General features: G+C 47.4%; 1 protein-coding gene across 1 annotated transcript in view; it reads left to right on the forward strand.

Annotated features, from left to right (window-relative positions):
- Nucleotides 1-245: 245 nt before the first annotated feature.
- GDF11 (growth differentiation factor 11) overlaps nucleotides 246-21,146 on the forward strand; it is a 132,511-nt gene continuing 111,610 nt past the window's right edge. Inside the window, exon 1 of the mRNA XM_075591380.1 lies at nucleotides 246-960. Coding sequence (XP_075447495.1) covers nucleotides 561-960 — 400 coding nt within the window. The 5' untranslated portion in view covers nucleotides 246-560. The remainder of the gene's footprint in view (nucleotides 961-21,146) is intronic.

Raw genomic sequence — 21,146 nt, forward strand, 5'->3', positions numbered from 1 at the left:
ACACACACACACACACACACACACACACGAGTTTAAACCCGAAGTCTAAGCAGTTGCTTCATTATCCCACATTTGCCTCTGGCTACAGATTCTGCATCATTAAAACATCCTATGAAACCGGCGAAAAGAGGAGGGGTTCAAGTCACAGAGGTGAGCGGGGGAGGAGGGGGGGGCAGAAGTAGTAAAAGGGGACTTTGTGCCTTTAAGATCTGTCACAGCCCCCTTCCCTGTACCAAGTGACTGCATTTCAAACTGACACAGAGGCACTGAGGCTGCAATACAGAGTCACTCTGCTACCTCCTGTTCTCTCCCTCTCTCTCTTTTACTTTGTTGACAGCCCTGGTAGGGGTCTTTTGTTACCTCCCTAGCCAATGAAAGCATTTTACGACAGAGAACAGTTGGGATATAAAAAGAAGGAGTCCCTTTGCCTGGTGCATGATCTGTGATTGCTTAGCCCTCCCCTATAGAGACCTGCACAAGGCAGCTGTCCTCTTTGCACCAGCAGCAGCAGCAGCCAGCCCACTCAGGACACTCAGCCCCAGCCCTCAAGAAGTCAAGCAATGCTGGCTCAGCGCTCCCCTCTCTTCTTCTGCATGCTGGTCTTGTCCATGGGCTTCTCCAGGAGCAAGGGGGAGTCTCTCCTGGAAAAGGGACCCATGGAGGTGGAGACCTCACAGGGGGAGAGTGAGGAGCAGGACTGTCCCGTGTGCATGTGGAGAAAGCACAGCAAGGAGATGAGGCTGGAGAGCATCAAGTCTCAGATCCTGAGTAAACTCCGGCTGAAGGAAGCCCCCAACATCACCCGGGAGGTGGTCAACCAGCTGTTACCCAAGGCTCCCCCTCTGCAGCAGATACTGGATCAGCATGAGTTTCAGGGAGACTCCTTCCAGCATAATTCTTTCCTAGAGGAGGATGAGTACCATGCCACCACAGAGACTGTCATCAGCATGGCACAGGAAAGTAAGTAGTGCATCTGTTTTGAAATATATATACTTGGTGTGTGTGTGTGTGTATATATATATATATATATATATATATATATATTTATTTTTACCACCCACTTTGCTGGGGAAATGTTACAGCAGGAGTTGAGTGTCCATGTGCAAAACGCCCCACTTTACGATCCCTTTGGCGCGTTATTGTCATGGTCACCCAAACCCACACGTGCTTTGAACCCACGTGTGACATCTGGGCTTCCTAGCGTGCTCCGCACAGAGCAGATGCCAGTTGTGCAGGGAGTGTGTGCCTCAGAGGGTGGGAGGCTGTGCACCCCTCTGACTGTGCCGCAGGAATATGGATATGCAGAGATAAGGTGACGGGAGGGGTTACACGAGCCCTCGCAGTTTGCCTTTGCCCCCGCTGTAAGAATAGTATGTGAAGAAAGGCAGTGATGGGACAGATTGCAGCTCGTAAAGCAAAGGGGGGGACCTCCCGAGATACCGACTCCAAGATAAAGGGGTGTCTTGGATTTTCCCATAAATTGGAGTACATACATTGCTTCTTTTATTTTGCTATGTCTGATTGAAGAAGAGCTTTATTCTGTTTTTTTTTTTTTAGGCAAAAATTACGTAAGGTTTATTCTGTATTTTTAATCTTTTGTAATCAAAATATTTATTTAAAAAAAGAAGCAAAAGATTACGTTTGCAATTAAAAACTGTTGTAGGAATAGGGTGTAGCCCATAGCATTATTGCTCCTTAATACGTGAAAGCATAGACCTTACAGTATAAACAATTTGCAGCTCTTCCCAAGGCAAGTATTAGGTTTTTGAGAATATGACCCTTACAAAAAGATCTCCTCATAACATCAGTGTAACTCATCACTGCCACATTTGTATCTGCCATGGGATGAAAGGAAAGGAGATATATATATATACATGTAGAGGTATCAGTACCGTGTTAGCCGAGCTTTAATAATCAAAAAATAAATAGATGATACCGTTCTGTGGCTATATATATATATATATCCAGAGACAGGGCACTTACATGATATTAGATGTATATCTTCCAAGGTGCACTGCATACCATCCAAGTGTCAGAAAAGCAGCACAAAGATAAAGAAAAACGGGACAGGCATACCAATGCATATAAGGTGAAATATATTCTCCACATTTCGGCTCCCAACGGAGCCTTTATCAAGAGCACCAACACTGAAACTAAAGTGAATGAACTTTTTAATTTGATAACTGCTCTTTTGGGAGCTGAAATGTAGAGCATACATTTCATCTTACTGTATATGCATTTGAGTGCCTGTTCTCTCTCTCTCTATATATATATATATATATATATATATATATATATATATATATATATATATATATCAGTACAACTGTTCATCTCCACAGTGCCACCCCGCCTTCTGTGGGGGAATATTCTTATGCTCAACTGGATCCAGATCTGTGGGTAACCCACTCTTGCAGTATCTTATTGCCATGAACACTGTAGGTAGTATCACAAAAGTTTGTATAAGTGCTAGTTCCAGATCCAGTAAAAGGTATACTTGCATCTTTGGTGTGAGTGCTGGTGTAAGTGCTATGTATATCAGTGACTGGGACTGGTGAGTTGTGCAATTGATGCGTTGTCACGCTATGATAGGGGAGAAGAGGTGATCTATGCACAAATCTCTCTCTTTCATAGGAATCTATTATTCTTTTAATGGTGTATATGGTGACACACATGTAACCAGCTCTATACAGTACAAGGGTGCAGACAGTTTCATAACATACATGGCATTGAGCACTGACAGACCCTCCAAAATTATGCACATAAAAATAGGTACCGCAGTAGTTCCTTTACTCGTGCTAGACGGATGTACAGTACTTAAGCAATTCCTATAAAATTTTCTTACCAAACTGTATGCAGTAACACACAAAAAACGTACTACAGTATTTGTTAGCCACAGCAGGTCTTATAGGACCCAGAACATAGCTACAGTTGGAGGGTATGCACTACAGGTAGGATGTGGTCCCAATATGCAATTGTCTTAAATTAGGACCAGCAACTTGTCTGGAAGCATAGGGGTAAAACCCGTGTCATGTAATGGGCGATGAGTAAAGATCTTTCACAATGGATTGGAAGAGGAGGGTAGATCTCTGAGGCTACCTGTAGGTCTCCCACACTGTTCCCTTATAGCAAATAACATTGTCATTATTATAGCATTCACTGGTCAAAGGTGTACAGTAATTCCACTGAACGGCCTTTACTTGTTTGCACAAGTTGCCTTGACAGACTCTTTTATCACACACTTCATCCAGAAATCACCTTGAATACTTATCTTTGGGAGAAATATGGATGTAAAACACTTTTCTCTGTGACTCAATTGAGAGGCCGCAATTAAAAGTCATTCATCGCGCTTACGACTTTGGAATACAGTAGCTGCAGAATTCTTCCCTCATGACACCATCTCTAGCCTTGAAGAACAGCAGCATATATTGTGCACCTGGTGATGTATAAAGACTTCAAGGCTCTCAGGCAAAGCTATTACACATACCTTATGCAGCAATTGTTAAAAGAGAAGGTGTTGGATGGCTAAGTGTTATCACTTTATTGCGACTGCAATATATGTTGCCAAGTGGGACAGCGGCACTAACTGAGAGAGCACGTAACGTTTTGCCCATGAACTCATTTACCTGCAGAGTATTGTTCTAATGCTGAGAACTGATTTGTTCTTATCTTTGGGTTCTGACGCTCTGTGTGCTGCTGGTAGGACAAGCCTCTGCTGGTAGCTTGGCGCATACATTCTCTGCCTCTCATGTTCATGTATCTGTCTGCACTGTGCTGTTTGATCACTTTACCAACATTCCCGACCCATGCCTCTGTGTCTCTATCTATGGACGTCTCTATCTTGTCACTCTCTCTATAGGTATTTCTTTCTCTCTTTCTCTCTCTCTCTCTCTCTCTCTCTCTCTCTCTCTCTCTCTCTCTCTCTCTCTCTCTCTCTCTCTCTCTCTCTCTCTCTCTCTCTCTCTCACACTCTACCGTTTTCTCTTATATCCTCCTCATTTTTCCCCTTCCCCCTTTTCTGTTCTTACTCTGTACAATTCTCACATTCACCATCCCAATGTCTCCATATATTTGTCCAATTCCTTATTTTTCTCCAGTTTTAAATGACAAGTTTCGGTATTGTATTATATGCTGCCTTTTTGTTTTAATCTCTTTCTCTTACTCATTCCTATACTATTCACATGTCTTTCCCTCTCTCATTGTTTTTCTTCTCTTGCCCATCTCTAGCCCCATCTCCTTTGCTTTTTTCCAAATTCTTCCCATTTTAACCGTCCCTCTGTCCCTTTCTAGATAATCTCCCCTACTTTTTCAGGTCTCTCCCACAGTATATTTGTAGGCCAATCTCTCTCTCTGTATCTACCTTTCTCTGACCCTTATTTAATATGCTGTGAAGCCAACTTCCCCACGTTGGAAAATATTCTAGTCTCATTCATTTAAATGGAGCTGAACTTCAATGCAGGAAAGACACCTTCACATCATGTTGAAATCTTCTAGATTGTAAGCTCTTCGGGGTAGGGACCTATTTTCTCAGTTTGTCTGAACATACATGTACACTAATGTCATACAATGTTATTGTCCCCGCTGCTACATTGCACTGCGTTACAGAATATGTTGGAGCCATACAAATAAAAGATAATGATAATGGTGACGATGATGATGGTCTTTCTCACTTCGTATTTCTCATTCTGTCTCTCATTTTTCTAAAATCCTGTTTCTGCTCTTTCCCACTATCTTTCATGTCCGTGTTGCACTGCTGCCCTCTCTCTTTATGCTACTTTGTATCGCTTCTGTACTGTCCCATAGTTTTCTCCTTTCTCATATATTCTCTTACTGTATGTATCTCTTGCGTTTACGCTTACTCTCTGTTTTATCTCTCACTTTCTCTTTCTTGCGGTCTCTTTTTCTATTCCTTTGTTGCTGTTTATCCTCACCTGTTCTCTCTCTCTGCATCTGCACTTTATTTTTCTCTCTCTCTGCTTCTGCAGTCTCTTTTCTCTTTCTCTGCTTCTACAGTGGCTTTTTCTCTCTGCTTCTGTGCTCTCTTGTTCTCTGTCTCGGCTTCTGCACACTCCTGTTCTCTCTCTCTGCTTCTATGCTCTCCTGTTCTCTCTCTGCACTCTCTCTGCTTCTGCGCTCTCCTGTGCTCTCTCTGCTTCTGCGCTCTCCTATTCTCGCTCTCTGCTTCTGCGTTTTCCTGTTCTCTCTGCTTCTGCGCTCTCCTGTTCTCTCTGCTTCTGCACTCTCTTGTTCTCTCTCTCTGCTTTTGCGCTCTCCTGTTCTCTCTCTCTGCTTCTGTGCTCTCTTGTTCTCACTCTCTCTGCTTCTGCGCTCTCTTGTTCTCTCTGCTTTTGCGCTCTCTTGTTCTGTCGGCTTCTGCCCTCTCCTGTTCTCTCTCTCTCTCTGCTTCAGCGCTCTCCTATTCTCTCTCTCTCTGCTTCTGTGCGCTCTTATTCTCTCTGCTTCTGCGCTCTAATGTTCTCTCTTTGCTTCTGCGCTCTCCTGTCCTCTCTCTGCTTCTGCGCTCTCCTGTTCTCTCTCTGCTGTTGCACTCTCCGGTTCTCTCTCTCTGCTTCTACACTCTCCTTTTCTCTCTCTGCTTCTGCTCTCTCCTGTTCTTTCTCTGCTTCTGCTCTCTCCTGTTCTCTCTCTGCTTCTGCGCTCTCCTGTTCTCTCTCTGCTTCTCTGCGCTCTCCTGTTCTCTCTCTGCTTCTGCGCTCTCCTGTTCTCTCTCTGCTTTTGCGCTCTCCTGTTCTCTCTCTGCTTCTGCGCTCTCCTGTTCTCTCTCTGCTTCTGCGCTCTCCTGTTCTCTCTCTCTGCTTCTGCGCTCTCCTGTTCTCTCTCTCTGCTTCTGCGCTCTCTTGTTCTCTTTCTCTGCTTCTGCGCTCTCTTGTTCTCTCTCTGCTTCTGCGCTCCCTTGTTCTCTCTCTCTTCTTCTGCGCTCTCTTGTTCTCTCTGCTTTTGCGCTCTCTTCTTCTCTCTCTGCTTCTGCGCTCTCCTGTTCTTTCTCTCTTTCTCTGCTTCTGCGCTCTCCTGTTCTCTCTCTGCTTCTGCGCTCTCCTGTTCTCTCTCTGCTTCTGCACTCTCTTGTTCTCTCTCTCTGCTTCTGCACTCTCTTGTTCTCTCTCTGCTTCAGCACTCTCTTGTTCTCTCTCTCTGCTTCTGCTCTCTCCTGTTCTCTCTCTCTCTGCTTCTGCGCTCCCTTGTTCTCTCTCTCTCTTCTTCTGCGCTCTCTTGTTCTCTTTGCTTTTGCACTCTCTTGTTCTCTCTCTGCTTCTGCACGCTCTTATTGTCTCTCTCCGCTTCTACGCTCTCCTGTTCTTTCTCTCTCTCTCTCTCTCTGCTTCTGCGCTCTCATTTTCTCTCTATCTGCTTCTGCACTCTCATTTTCTCTATCTGCTTCTGCACTCTCCCGTTCTCTCTATCTGCTTCTGCACTCTCCTGTTCTCTCTCTCTGCTTCTGCGCTCTCCTGTTCTCTCTCTCTGCTTCTGCGCTCACCTGTTCTCTCTTCTTCTGCGCTCTCCTGTTCTCTCTCTCTCTCTCACTGTCTCTCTGCTACTGCGCTCTGATTTCTCTCTCTGCTTCTGCGCTCTCCTGTTCTCTCTGCTTCTGCGCTCTCCTTTCTCTCTCTCTCTGCTTCTGCGTCCTTCTTTCTTTCTCTCTCTCTCTGCTTCTGCGTCCTTTTTTCTTTCTCTCTGCTTCTATGCTCTCCTTGGCTCTCTCCCTCTCTTCTTTTGTTATCCTCAGGTCACTTCTGTTGGTTTTTCTTTTTGAGCCTGTGCAGTAATAACAAAGAGTGGCTGTGGTTACCCCATGGGGTCCTTGTGTTGTCCTTTTCATTGGTTTTGGGTAGAGAGGGACAGATCCATTTGGCAGTGTTAAAGGAATGTGACTGGAAGCATTTCTAATCCCCTATGTCTATTCCAAGTCATGCTAAAAAGCTAAACATTATGATGTCCCTAGTCACCAAGCATCTTCACTGCACAACTTAACCCATTTGCTACGAACATGGCCTGCAATGCATTGCTCCACTGGCCAAGGTTTCAACTCGATTCCAGGGTGCTTCAAAATTAGACTTCCCAGCTTCAACATTGTGCTGTGCTAGACTGGATGTATTTATTTTTGTCTGTTAGGGATAGAGAACCCACGGCCTTGTATTAATGGCCACCGGTCTTTAATACTGTCTCCCTGCTTTCTACCATATCTTTCTCAGAGTGTTTTGTGTGGTGGGAAATGATGCTGAAATGTACAATAATGCCTCTCCTCACCACAAACACACCGGGTGACCACCTGAGCTCATGGCACTCCCATGATGCAACTTCCTGGAGGCTTTCAGTCACGCCCCAGCCTGCAAGCTCCCCAGCTTACAACCGACACCACTAGTGCCAAACCACCACCTGCTTGCTGCCATCGCTGGTCATTTTACCCAACTCAATACCATACCCCAAACCAACCAAGGGTCATGGGAACCATAATCAGACACAGCAGTCTTTTCTACCTGAGTCTGCTGGGATGACTTAAACCAGGGGTGGCCAACTCCAGTCCTCAAGGGCCACCAACAGGTCAGGTTTTAAGGATATCCCTGCTTCAGCACTGGTTGCTCAATCAGTGGCTCAAATTGAGTCTGTGCTGAATCAGGGATATGCTTAAACCCTGACCCGTTGGTGGCCCCTGAGGCTGGCATTGGCCACCCCTAGCCTAAACGCACTATACATTTTCTTTTTAAATGACTTATCTTCTGCCTTCATATGCCGAGGACGTGTGGGAGGGTTCTCCTCCCCCCAAATGTCTCTGCACTACTTACTACCCTCCTTCATAAAACTGCACCCCCTGCCTCACCTGCTATCCCCACCCCCCTCACAGGGACTATTTGGCCTGTGAAAGACAGGGCACGATATACTGTAGCAGTGTGCAATCTGCCAATGGCAGGCCAATTATGGTCACTGGCATGCTAAGCTGACTTGATACCTCTTGCCAATGGACCTGCCATGCCATGGGGGCGGGGTTCGTGTTTGAGTCAGGAGCACCGCTACTCATTCTGCAGCCTCGTACACCTTCGCAGAAAGGGCCTCTTTAATTCTTATGAGGGCAGGTGATACCTTATTTTCGGGACATTAAAAAAAAGCTGGTGGGAAACAAAACTGTGAAATTGCCGGACATATCTGATAGGCCATAGGAAATAAAATGGTTTCACGCCCGGCTAAAATATCTCATTTATTCAGTTGTTATCAAATATGGTTTGTTGTCTCAGGAATTCTATCATGATCACCCAACAGTTGGGTGACCAAAAACACTTCCAGTAGGCATAGTACGTTACAAGGATACTTCCTTGTTACACCGCAATAAAATAAACTTCCCTGAAAGTTCTCACTTGATTGCAAATCCAAAACATGTTGTTCAGTGGAACTGCTCCTTTTAGTTCTTCAAATCGGAAATACCACTGTGACCAGTTTCCACTGACTACAGACAATGTAAGAACAACTCTAATTGAACTGTTCCTGTGTCCCGGCTGTTTCAGAAACATCTTGTCATGTCTTGTCCAGTCGTTTTTGATAAATAAAAAACTAAGGATTCATTTGATTATTTCCCTTTACTATGGATGTGTACTTTATTCAGCACTTTATTCAGCACTGTATACATTCTTAGCGGTATATAATCATTGAATTGTGATAGTACGTTGTTTATATTAACAAAATTACACTTGTACATCATTTATATAGGCCTGTTCCTTTTATCTTATATTTTCCCTACATAACCCCCTATAATGTCATAGTGTTGGGCTCATCTGTACTGAATGAGATAATTTCTCACTCCATGGATCACTTCAGTAACTGGAGATATTATTTTTGATGGAGCTTTGTGAGAATTAAAAGACTTTTTCTTATAGATTCTGGGAAATAACTAAACAGCGTTTCACCAAAACTGTTAAGAAAAGTATAACATTTCTCAGTACAAGTTTGGATGAAAGTCAAATCTATTGTACCAAAGCTGTGCCTTCCTGTTGCAGCTGATTCAGATATAGAAAGAGTGTTGTGAGCAAATGAAAAACTATTCTATCCTGCAGAGTTGTTACCTTGCTATCCACTTGTATTTTCCTCATAGACTTTGTGTTTTTCTTACTTAAATTAGGGGGTTTCTTCTAAAAAAAAGAGGAGCAAAGAATGTTGTTGCTAAGAGATGCAGGTGTACCACATTTCCCTCCATTTTGCTTCCCATTCAGAGCACATTTAGCACCATTCATAGAGAGCGAACACGTTTAGATATTTTATAAAGGGATTCTGGTTTTCGGTGTTTTTTTTTTATAAATGTTATTTTTTTTGTGTTCCTGGCCTTTCATTTTATTACAAAAATCTGTGTTCACAATGAAATAAAATTGACACGCATTTGAATTTGGTGTTTATTGTAGCACTTTTTCCCCCCCCGTTGACGCGTTTAAATTTGGAGTTTATAGTTGCACTTTTTTCCCGTTGACATGTTTGAATTTGGCGTTTATTGTTGCACTTTTTTTTTTCCTGTTGACGCATTTGAATTTGGAGTTTATAGTTGCACTTTTTTTTCCCGTTGACGCGTTTGAATTTGGAGTTTATAGTTGCACTTTTTTTTCCTGTTGACGCGTTTGAATTTGGAGTTTATTGTTGCACTTTTTTCCGTTGACGCGTTTAAATTTGGAGTTTATTGTTGCACTTTTTTTTCCTGTTGACGCATTTGAATTTGGAGTTTGTTGCACTTTTTTCCGTTGACGCGTTTAAATTTGGAGTTTATTGTTGCACTTTTTTCCCATTGACATGTTTGAATTTGGCGTTTATTGTTGCACTTTTTTTTCCTGTTGACGCATTTGAATTTGGAGTTTATAGTTGCACTTTTGTTTCCTGTTGACGCATTTGAATTTGGTGTTTATTGTTGCACTTTTTTTCCGTTGACGCGTTTGAATTTGGTGTTTATTGTTGTAGTTTTTTTCCGTTGACGCGTTTGAATTTGGTGTTTATTGATGCACTTTTTTCCCGTTGACGCGTTTGAATTTGGTGTTTATTGATGCACTTTTTTCCCGTTGACGCGTTTGAATTTGGTGTTTATTGTTGCACTTTTTTTCCGTTGACGCGTTTGAATTTGGAGTTTATTGTTGTAGTTTTTTCCCGTTGACGCGTTTGAATTTGGAGTTTATTGTTGAACTTCCCCCCCCCCCCCCCCCCTTTTCGTTTCCATACTCCCCCGTGACATCTTCATCTCCGACCTGTGGACGGGCTATCACAAGAGGGGAGTTTAATAGGAGATGATGCTTTTTCCAGTGTTTATCGGTTTTTACCGAAAATGGAAGATAAGCAGGTGGTGTTTTTTCGGTTAAAACTGGAATCCCTAATTGTACGTCAGAAGTGGAACAAGTGGACATTTGGTGGCCCCAGCACTGAACATGTTCTGGGCCCTCACTTCTCTCCATGCCCTCTCCATGATTGTGTGCCACTGTAGCGCTATGGATTCTGGGGCATGATTCTTTCCTGCTCAGCTGAGTGACAGATACCAAGCTGAGAAATGTCACGCCCCAGAATTCTTAGCAGCAGCACTGGCGCCTCACCAGTAGGGCCTCCAGGCTAAATACAAAAATATCAAAAAGCTGTCAAGGTGGAGGCTCGGGCAATAAGCCACTTAAGACTGTGCGAGCCGGCGCCTTACCTTGCACCAATGAATGTTCCTCCCCTTTTATAGATGTCGTTTTAATTGTCTGGTCACTTTAAAATAACCGATATGTATGCAAAAAAAAAAGGTCATAATGATATACAATAGTTTTGTATTCACTTTACAAATGTTGTAATGTGTTTATAGCTGTATTGCTGCAAAAACGATGTATCTGCTTCAGCATCACTATGCACAAATGCATTTAGGAATGATATTAAATACCAGTGAAACATGTTTTAAACTGGCTAGTTTATTCCCACATACATAATGTTCATGCACGTGGAACCATGATGCTTGGCCTCAGAGTTTACAATCTTATAATGTTTGGGCCTGCACAGATGTAAAAGTGCATCTTGTGCATCGGTGAGAAGTTTGGCCCAAAAAGTCTAATTTTAAAGGTTAATCGATGGCAATTATGACGCAGAGACAGTGTATTTTTTTACGCATTGTGCTGTTTTTTGTAGCACAGAGGCGGCAAGTGAAAGAAACTATTTCTTATCTGGTGCAGTTTGTTAGAAGCAAGAAATAAATGTCTTGTAATTGAGGAGTTGAGCCGGAGGGGCAAAAGTGGTGTATGGGGTAGAGCAGGAGGGGCAAACGGGGTGTATGTGGTAGAGCAGGAGGGGCAAAAGTGGTGTATGGGGTAGAGCAAGATGATCACATGAGGTGGAGCCAGTGACTGGGGCAGAGCGGGAGGGTGAGGGGTACAGGCAGTGACTGGGACAGAGCTGGAGGGTGAGGGTACAGTCAGTGACTGGGACAGAACGGGAGGGTGAGGGTACAGGCAGTGACTGAGCGGGAGGGTGTGGGTACCGGCAGTGACTGGGACAGAACGGGAGGGTGAGGGTACAGGCAGTGACTGGGACAGAGCTGGAGGGTGAGGGGTACAGGCAGTGACTGGGACAGAGCTGGAGGGTGAGGGGTACAGGCAGTGACTGGGACAGAACGGGAGGGTGAGGGTACAGGCAGTGACTGGGACAGAGCTGGAGGGTGAGAGGTACAGGCAGTGACTGGGACAGAGCTGGAGGGTGAGGGTACAGGCAGTGACTGGGACAGAACGGGAGGGTGAGGGTACAGGCAGTGACTGAGCGGGAGGGTGTGGGTACCGGCAGTGACTGGGACAGAACGGGAGGGTGAGGGTACAGGCAGTGACTGGGACAGAGCTGGAGGGTGAGGGGTAGAGGCAGTGACTGGGACAGAGCTGGAGGGTGAGGGTACAGGCAGTGACTGGGACAGAACGGGAGGGTGAGGGTACAGGCAGTGACTGAGCGGGAGGGTGTGGGTACCGGCAGTGACTGGGACAGAACGGGAGGGTGAGGGTACAGGCAGTGACTGGGACAGAGCTGGAGGGTGAGGGGTAGAGGCAGTGACTGGGACAGAGCTGGAGGGTGAGGGGTACAGGCAGTGACTGGGACAGAACGGGAGGGTGAGGGTACAGGCAGTGACTGGGACAGAGCTGGAGGGTGAGAGGTACAGGCAGTGACTGGGACAGAGCTGGAGGGTGAGGGTACAGGCAGTGACTGGGACAGAGCTGGAGGGTGAGGGTACAGGCAGTGACTGGGACAGAGCTGGAGGGTGAGGGGTGCAGGCAGTGACTGGGACAGAGCTGGAGGGTGAGGGTACAGGCAGTGACTGGGACAGAGCTGGAGGGTGAGGGTACAGGCAGTGACTGGGACAGAGCTAGAGGGTGAGGGGTACATGCAGTGACTGGGACAGAACGGGAGGGTGAGGGTACAGGCAGTGACTGGGACAGAGCTGGAGGGTGAGGGGTACAGGCAGTGACTGGGACAGAGCTGGAGGGTGAGGGTACAGGCAGTGACTGGGACAGAGCTGGAGGGTGAGGGGTACAGGCAGTGACTGGGGCAGAGCGGGAGGGTGAGGGGTACAGGCAGTGACTGGGACAGAGCTGGAGGGTGAGGGTACAGGCAGTGACTGGGACAGAGCTGGAGGGTGAGGGGTGCAGGCAGTGACTGGGACAGAGCTGGAGGGTGAGGGTACAGGCAGTGACTGGGACAGAGCTGGAGGGTGAGGGGTACAGGCAGTGACTGGGACAGAGCTGAAGGGTGATGGGTACGTGCAGTGACTGGGACAGAGCAGGAGGGTGAGGGGTACAGGCAGTGACTGGGACAGAACGGGAGGGTGAGGATACGTGCAGTGACTGGGACAGAGCGGGAGGGTGAGGGGTACAGGCAGTGACTGGGACAGAACGGGAGGGTGAGGGGTATAGGCAGTGACTGAGCAGGAGGGTGAGGGTACAGGCAGTGACTGGGACAGAGCTGGAGGGTGAGGGGTATAGGCAGTGACTGAGCGGGAGGGTGAGGGTACAGGCAGTGACTGGGACAGAACGGGAGGGTGAGGGTACAGGCAGTGACTGGGACAGAACGGGAGGGTGAGGGTACAGGCAGTGACTGGGACAGAGCTGGAGGGTGAGGGGTACAGGCAGTGGCTGGGACAGAGCGGGAGGATGAGGGGTACAGGCAGTGACTGGGACAGAACGGGAGAGTGAGGGGTACAGGCAGTGACTGGGACAGAGCTGGAGGGTGAGGGTACAGGCAGTGACTGGGACAGAGCTGGGGGGTGAGGGTACAGGCAGTGACTGGGACAGAGCTGGGGGTTGGGGGGTACAGGCAGTGACTGGGACAGAGCTGGGGGGTGGGGGGTACAGTCCGTGGCTGGGGTATAGCTGCAGGGTCGGGGGTACAGTATGTCCTGGGCACAGAATTAAGATGACAAATAATACATGGTTACATAAGTGAACAGGGTATACATTATATACAAGACATTGCATGCAGTTAGAAATAATATAATAATATTATATGCGTATGTAACATTTACAGACCATATTCAAAATGTGAGACAGCTTTAGTTTTTGAGCCGCACACATACCTAAAAGGAGCTGTGCCTCTTTATTAGTCTTCTATCCTTCTCTGCTCTGATGAGATCATCAGCCTGCTCAGAGATACAGAGAGGAGAGAGGGGGAACTGAGGCTGCAGCAGTGCAGGGGGCACCATATTCTCAGAGGAACAGCCATGGGGGCTGAAGCACCTCCTGCACCCCCACTTCCCAAGTGCCTGTCTCTGTGCATCATATAACTCCTCCTTTTGACACTCCCCAATATGCAAGCTGACGGATATGTTGCAATAAGTGGAGCAAAGAGCTTGACACTGACACACAGAGGTGCAAGGTGAAACTGACTCTATATGCGTGAAATTTACTCAAGAATTGCCACGATACATATCCTCCTTTGACATCAAATTGCAAGAAAGCATGTGAGACCATACAATGAGTTAGTGAGAAGCATTCTAATGACTACCTTCCAGTGAGGGAGACTACCTTCCAGTGAGGGCGACTACCTTCCAGTGAGGGCGACTACCTTCCAGTGAGGGAGACTACCTTCCAGTGAGGGAGACTACCTTCCAGTGAGGGAGACTACCTTCCAGTGAGGGAGACTACCTTCCAGTGAGGGCGACTACCTTCCAGTGAGGGAGACTACCTTCCAGTGAGGGAGACTACCTTCCAGTGAGGGAGACTACCTTCCAGTGAGTGAGCTGCCTGACCTCGGAGCCTGCGAGGAAGCTCCCCCTCTGATCCCACCCCCCCTAACACAAATAAATAAACACACAACAAAGGTCTGGAGGTTCAAGGGCCACGGCTTTATTTACACAAAGAATAATAAACCTTGGTGAGTGCTACCCCTGCCAGTGTGCTCGCCCCCGGGTAAAAGCCATTGGCACCCCAACCACGGCCTGCACACCCACCAAGCCGGGTGCCCATTGGCCCGGCTGTTAAGCGATACTGGGCTCAGGGAATCGCGCACAAATGAGCCCTGCCCACTTGCTCCCCACCCGAAGGCTTTAGGGGTTATCTGCACCATAGAGCCCCCGCTGGCAAGGTTACCGTGCACTCACCCCCCCAACAGCCGCCGTGACGAAGGCAACACCTGCCTTTAAAATGTCCACCTCAGGTATGTCAACATCAAAGTCTCTATTTATCCACATTCTGAAAGGGGAAAAAAATGACAGCATACACAATATAATTAAATTCTGTCACGTTTATCACACAAAGGGCCGGGTGGGCGGGAGTTCCTTCCTGTGCCAGACTGCCTTCCCGCTCCCTGCCCAGTTTAAATCCCCCTCCCCCGTGGCAGAGGTTTTTTCCTGCACCCATACCTGTCTGCACCATGACTTCTCAATAAAGAACTTTTATTTTCATTATACTGCTGCTGTCCCGTGGATCCAGTTTATCGCTGTGCGCTGCACCTCTACATCTGTGGCTACCCGAATCATTTCTACCAGCAGGAGCACGCTTTCCAGAAGGCACAATGGGCAAGGTCACGTGAGTTGTACCTTTAAACAGTACATAGAGGTATTTTATTGGTGTGTTTATACAAGTGTCAGTACCAGTCCACATTGGCAGTGAGGGGGTGGGGCTCATATATCTCCATCACCCACACTCACCAGGACATTTATTCAGGTCACAGACTACACACGCACCCATATATACCTCACTCAATTATATACCTTATACCCAGCCTATTCCCTTCAATCAAGAAATCATTGTTAATTACAGAGCATGTCACTTGAGCACTATATTTGAACATTGTTCTTCTACTTTATCACACAAAGGGCCGGGTGGGCGGGAGTTCCTTCCTGTGCCAGACTGCCTTCCCGCTCCCTGCCCAGTTTAAATCCCCCTCCCCCGTGGCATGGTGGGAACAAAAGGGGGGAAGGGGGAGGGACGTGCATGCAGAAGGGAGGGGAAGCAGTATCCGGCCGGGACGGGGAGGCAATGCGCATCCTAGCGCTACAGGTGAGGGGACCCCGCAAGCGGTATGGGGACCCCGCAAGGGGTGGGGGATAGGTGGGAAGAGGAGGGAGCCTGGCCCCAGCAGTCATGAGCCCCGTCGCTGAGGGGCTCCAAGCTGCCTTCTGGTGATTGAGACTACCTTCCATTGAGGGAGACTACCTTTCATTGAGGGAGACTATCTTCCATTGAAGGAGACTACCTTCCATTGAAGGAGATGCATTCTAGTGAGGGAGACTACTTTCGAGTGAATGAGATGCATTCTAGTGAGTGAGACGCAAGTTGGCCCCGACCTCTTGCCAGGCCTTGCTGCCGGTCCTCTCACGACCGGGCCCCGGCTCTATCTCATGCCTGCAGGCCGCTATCACTGTCCCACACTGACGGGCCTCTGTGACGTCAGCGCACCGGAAATAGGCTTGGCCCTGCATCTGGCGCGTGACGGCATGGAGGGGGACCCGGCGGCGCATCATCTCGGCGTGGGACCGAGGGACAGAAGCCTGCAGTGAGGGAGAGCCAGGGTCCGGCTGCGAAAGGACCGGCAGCCAGGCCTGGCCAGAGGTCGGGCCCAAAATGCAGTGCTGGCCGGATGGGCGCTTCGTAGACCATCCACAAGGTAAGTCTATTTTTTCTAAATATGTATTGGGGATCTTGTTTATATGAATTAGGGGGTGGGGGGGGGCTTTTTAATATGTATTGGGGGAGTGGAGGGCTTTTTAAAATATATTGGGGGAGAAGGGGGCTTTTTAAAATGTACTGGGGGGGGGGTGGGGGGCTTTTTCAAATGTATGGGGGAGTGGGAAGCTTTTTAAAATGTTTGGGGGGAGTGGGGCGAGAGGGAGGGAGTGAGTGTGAGAAAAAGAGGGAGTAAGAGTGAAATGCAGGGGAGAGAAATACATGCGAGGTGGGAGGAGGGATTGAGGAAGAGGGAGTGAGACGGAGGGGAGAGAAATACATGGGAAGAGGGTGGGAAATAGAGGTGAATTGGGAGGTGTCCAGTGGGGGGGGGGAGGTCTCGCAATACCGTTGGGGGGGGGGGGGTAGGTCCCCGGACGTAACTCTAGTCCTGGGCCCTGGGATATCTGTCTGCGGCCCTGGTGGGGGAGGGAATTGAGTGTGTTTGTGTGGGGGGAGGGAAATTGAGTGTTTGTGTGGGGGGGTTGAGTGAGAGGGGGAGTGCGGTGGGTAGGGTTGCCATATGGCTTCTCCAGAAATACTGGACACAATGGTTAAAGGTGCAACGCGCTCGCCACACATACACACACCCCTCTACACTTCATGCTGTTTCCTCCTCTCCTTGTCCCCACCCCCTGACACCTCCTCCTGATTGGTTGCATTACCCAGCAGGAGCCAATCAGGATGGAGGAAGCTGAACAGCACCCTAGCAACAGCCCTGCTCTCTCCCTGCTCAGGGAAATCCCGCGCCCCCCCGAGCTGGTCAGGTCACTATGTTCAGAGAGGTAATACCGGACAAATACATGTCCAGTTTTACCTCAATTTTTTTACTGGACAGTGTCCAAATACAGGACATTCCGATTGAATACTGTACACCTGGCAACCCTAGCGGTGGGGGAGAGAGAGAGAGAGAGAGAGAGGGGGGAGAGAGAGAGAGGGCGTGTAAGAGGAAAGGGGGTAAGAGGTAGGGAGGAAAATTAAGAAAGGGGAGAGCGTGAGGGTGGGGGGAGGAAAATTAAGAAAGGGGGAGAGGGTGAGGGTGGGGAGAGAAATACATGGGGGAGGGGGAGGGGGAGTGTGAGAAGGGATAGAGAAATAGAGGGGGTTGATCACGAGGAGGTGTATGAGAGGGGGAGAGGGTGTTCGCAAGGCCACTGACACAGGGACCCGGTGAAAAATCGACATTTATGTTATGTTTTTTATTTGGGGGGGCTTTTAAAAAATGTTGACCCTTCCGGAAGCTTAGTGCGGATACCCTCTATTGTTTTTGTGTTGTGAAAGCAGCAATGCTCTCCAAATTGGGTATTTTTTTTTTTTTTTCAATTACATGACCTGAACAGTGGGGTGTTTGTAGTTCTGCTGTGACAGTTGTGACATATATGGTTGCTGGGTCACCAATACAAAGTTGCAATGTCAACTCCTGATGACACTGCAATAATGTTGCAGCTTTCTATTAGTTGATGGATTTAGCAGCACCAGTAACTCAAATTTTAATTCATTGTTTAAGTTGTGGTAATATATGTATGATACAGAGCTGGTAAAACACCCCACCCAAACAAGTGTTCTGCACTCCTGCAGAGCTGATTGCTGCTTTAATCCCAGTTATCTTTATAGATTACAAGGTGCTCAGCATAATTTATGGTGCCTCAGAAGTAACTGATTTAGTTCCAGTGCAACTGATGGAAGAGAGGAAGCCAATTGTTATAGCAGCACAGTAACTAGTAGCAATGAAGGAAAGCCAGCAATCGCACCGTGCCTATGTTATTTAGTGATAACACTGCTTGCTGTGACATTGGGATGAATACAGTGATATTACAGTGACGCATGGGAATGCAGGGTTTGCATAGTACTGGCTGTAGTAGTGGCTGTGGCAGTGCTGTAACTACCATTAATTTGCAGTAAATGCAGCAACAGAGCCGTGATGATGCAAGTGGCAAAGTAGTTATTTCAGTGATGTGATTGCAGTGAAGTTTATTTATTACTCTGAAAAAAAAACGTGTACAAGCTCAAAGAGTGACGGTCAATGCTGCTTGCAGCAGCCATATAACATGAATAGTCCTAGGAGTTAGCACCGGATAATATGGGTTAAAAGGGTACACAAACGGTGTAAGGTAGCAGGGAAGGCAAGGAGGGTTTAACAGAACACTTTAAGGGGACATTAACGTGAGAACGCAACTCACTCCGTCTCCCATGGTTCGCCCCGGCTGCGCCCGGTGTGGAGTACTCGTTACTCACAAACGATCACCGCCTGGCTCCCTGGAAGTCCATTGTAACCCCGACGTGTAGAGACGTCTCCCTGGGGCATCCGGTGGGGGTTGTAGATCCTCTCACGGTAGCAATGTGCACAGGCAAAGATCCATATCCATCCGCTCCAAGAAAAAAGTAGACCTCACCAGCAGGAAAATTTAAAACCTAATTTATTAAGCTACATAAAAAACAAAATAAACAAACAGAACAAAATACTCTCCCACGCGTTTCACGCCCACTAAGGTGCTTTCTCACTATGGCGCTATTTTGTTTTTTTATGTAGCTTAATAAATTAGGTTTTAAATTTTCCTGCTGGTGAGTTCTACTTTTTTCTTGGAGCGGATGGATATGGATCTTTGCCTGTGCACAGGTTTATTTATTAAACTGGTTGAGTGCCAATCAACGGGAGTTTCCATGCGATAGTGCCTGAATTGGCACTATTGCAGTTTAATAAATAACCCCCAGGGTAGTTATCACAGTTATTGCGTGATCTGTGCATTAACAGGGCATGCGGGTAGTTCAGCGCGCGTGTAAGTATAGATTTTTTATTTAACACACATTCCCAGCTAGCTCAAACTCCCACAGCCAACACATCATGAATATATATTTGTCAAAAAAAAGTGCTACGGGGCGTGGCAAATGTATACAACAATGCTGCATCAAATTGGCAAAACATATATGGTAATAATTATAAAGTTCAAATTGTATTGTATTGTATAGCTTTATTTATATAGCGCCAAAAGTGTACTCAGCGCTTCACAAAGAATACAGTACAGGGAATTATAATTATACAATAAGTGCAGCAAAATCAGACAACAGGAAAGGAAATCCCTGCCCCGAAGAGCTTACAATCAAATACTTCATTAATAAAAAAGCTGTGTGTGCGGTGCACGCGCATAGTAAGTGAAACTTCTTTGACTTTTGTCACAGAAATGTACTTATAACGCGCGTGCTCGGCACACATGTGTCAGTCAGTGTATGTGTCAGTCAGTGACTATGTATGTGTGTCAGTCAGAGAGTATGTATGTGTGTTTGTTTGTGTGTGTGTCGGTCACTGTGTGTATGTGTGTCGGTCACTGTGTGTATGTGTGTCGGTCACTGTGTACATGTGTGTCAGTCAGTGTGTGCATGTGTGTCAGTCAGTGTGTGCATGTGTGTCAGTCAGTGTGTGCATGTGTGTCAGTCAGTGTGTGCATGTGTGTCAGTCAGTGTGTGTGTGTCAGTGTGTCAGTCAGTGTGTGTGTGTGTGTGTGTGTCAGTGTGTGTTAGTCAATGTGTGTGTGTGTGTGTGTCAGTCAATGTGTGTGTGTGTGTGTCAGTGTATGTCTCCCTCTGTTGTGTGAATGTCTCTCTGTGTCGGTCAGTGTGCGTATGTCTGTCAGTCAGTGTGCGTGCGTATGTGTGTCAGTCAGCGTGCGTATGTGTGTCAGTCAGCGTGCGTGTGTGTCAGTCAGTGTGCGTGTGTATGTGTGTCAGTCAGTGTGCGTGCGTATGTGTGTCAGTGTGTGTGTGTCAGTCAGTGTAGTGTGTATGTGTGTCAGACAGTGTGTGTGTGTATGTGTGTCAGTCAGTGTGTGTGTGTGTGTGTGTATGTGTGTCAGTCAGTGTGTGTGTATGTGTGTCAGTCAGTGTATGTGTCAGTCAGTGTGTGTGTGTATGTATGTGAGTCTGTGTATGTGTGTGAGTCAGTGTGTGTGTGTGTGTGTGTGTGTGTGTGAGTCAGTGTGTGTATGTGTGTGAGTCAGTGTGTGTGTATGTGTGTCAGTCAGTGTATGTGTCAGTCAGTGTGTGTGTGTATGTGTGTGAGTCAGTGTGTGTATGTATGTGAGTCTATGTGTATGTGTGTGAGTCAGTGTGTGTGTGTATGTGTGTGAGTCAGTGTGTGTATGTGTGTGAGTCAGTGTGTGTGTGTATGTGTGTCAGTCAGTGTGTGTATGTATGTATGTGTGTCAGTCAGTATGTGTGTATGTCTGTCAGTCAGTGTGTGTATGTGTGTCAGTCAGTGTGTGTGTGTGTATATGTGTATATGTGTGTGTCTCTCTTTCTGTGTCCTGCCCCCTCTCTCCTGACTCCCCCCCCACCCCAGGCGGAGCTGCGGCTCTGTCTGAGTCTCCCTCCCTCCCCCTCCTCCCCCCCCTCCCCCTCCTCCCCCCCCTCCCCCTCCTCCTCCCCTCCTCCCCCTCCTCCTCCCCTCCTCTCATCCCCCCCTCCCCCACGGAGACGCGGCCGCTGTATGTGAGGGGCTGATACCGTGATTAAGAGCCCCCCCCCTCCGGCAGTCTGTGTGGGAAGCGGCGCGCTCAAACCCCCCGCTTCCCGCGTTCCGTTTCATTTTCGTCTCCTTCGCTCCAGTTTTGCCCCATGAGAATAGGTGCCACTAAAGAAGTTTCACTTCAATAATAATTACGTGGTTATTTAGTTAAACCCTTTGGCCAAAGCGTTATAAGCCTGCATACCAAACGTCAAGGTATAACCAATAATCCAGATCCTACACTACACTGTGAACCCTTCCTTTTACCTCTGTATGAGGGGAAAGAACCATAATAGGTCCTGTTCTTGCAGCAGAGTGAAAGACCTCCCAAGTTAAAAAGGTGAGGAGTGAGCTCTGGGGGGAGGTGCCACCTACCTCCATACAACTGTTACCAATCAGAAATTGATTAACACACATTCCCAGCTAGCTCAAACTCCCACACCCACCACATCATGAATATATATTTATGTCAATTTGATGTAGCATTGGGCACCCGTGTCTTT

Source organism: Ascaphus truei, chromosome 3 (assembly GCF_040206685.1).
Source record: "Ascaphus truei isolate aAscTru1 chromosome 3, aAscTru1.hap1, whole genome shotgun sequence".
NCBI lineage: Eukaryota > Metazoa > Chordata > Amphibia > Anura > Ascaphidae > Ascaphus > Ascaphus truei.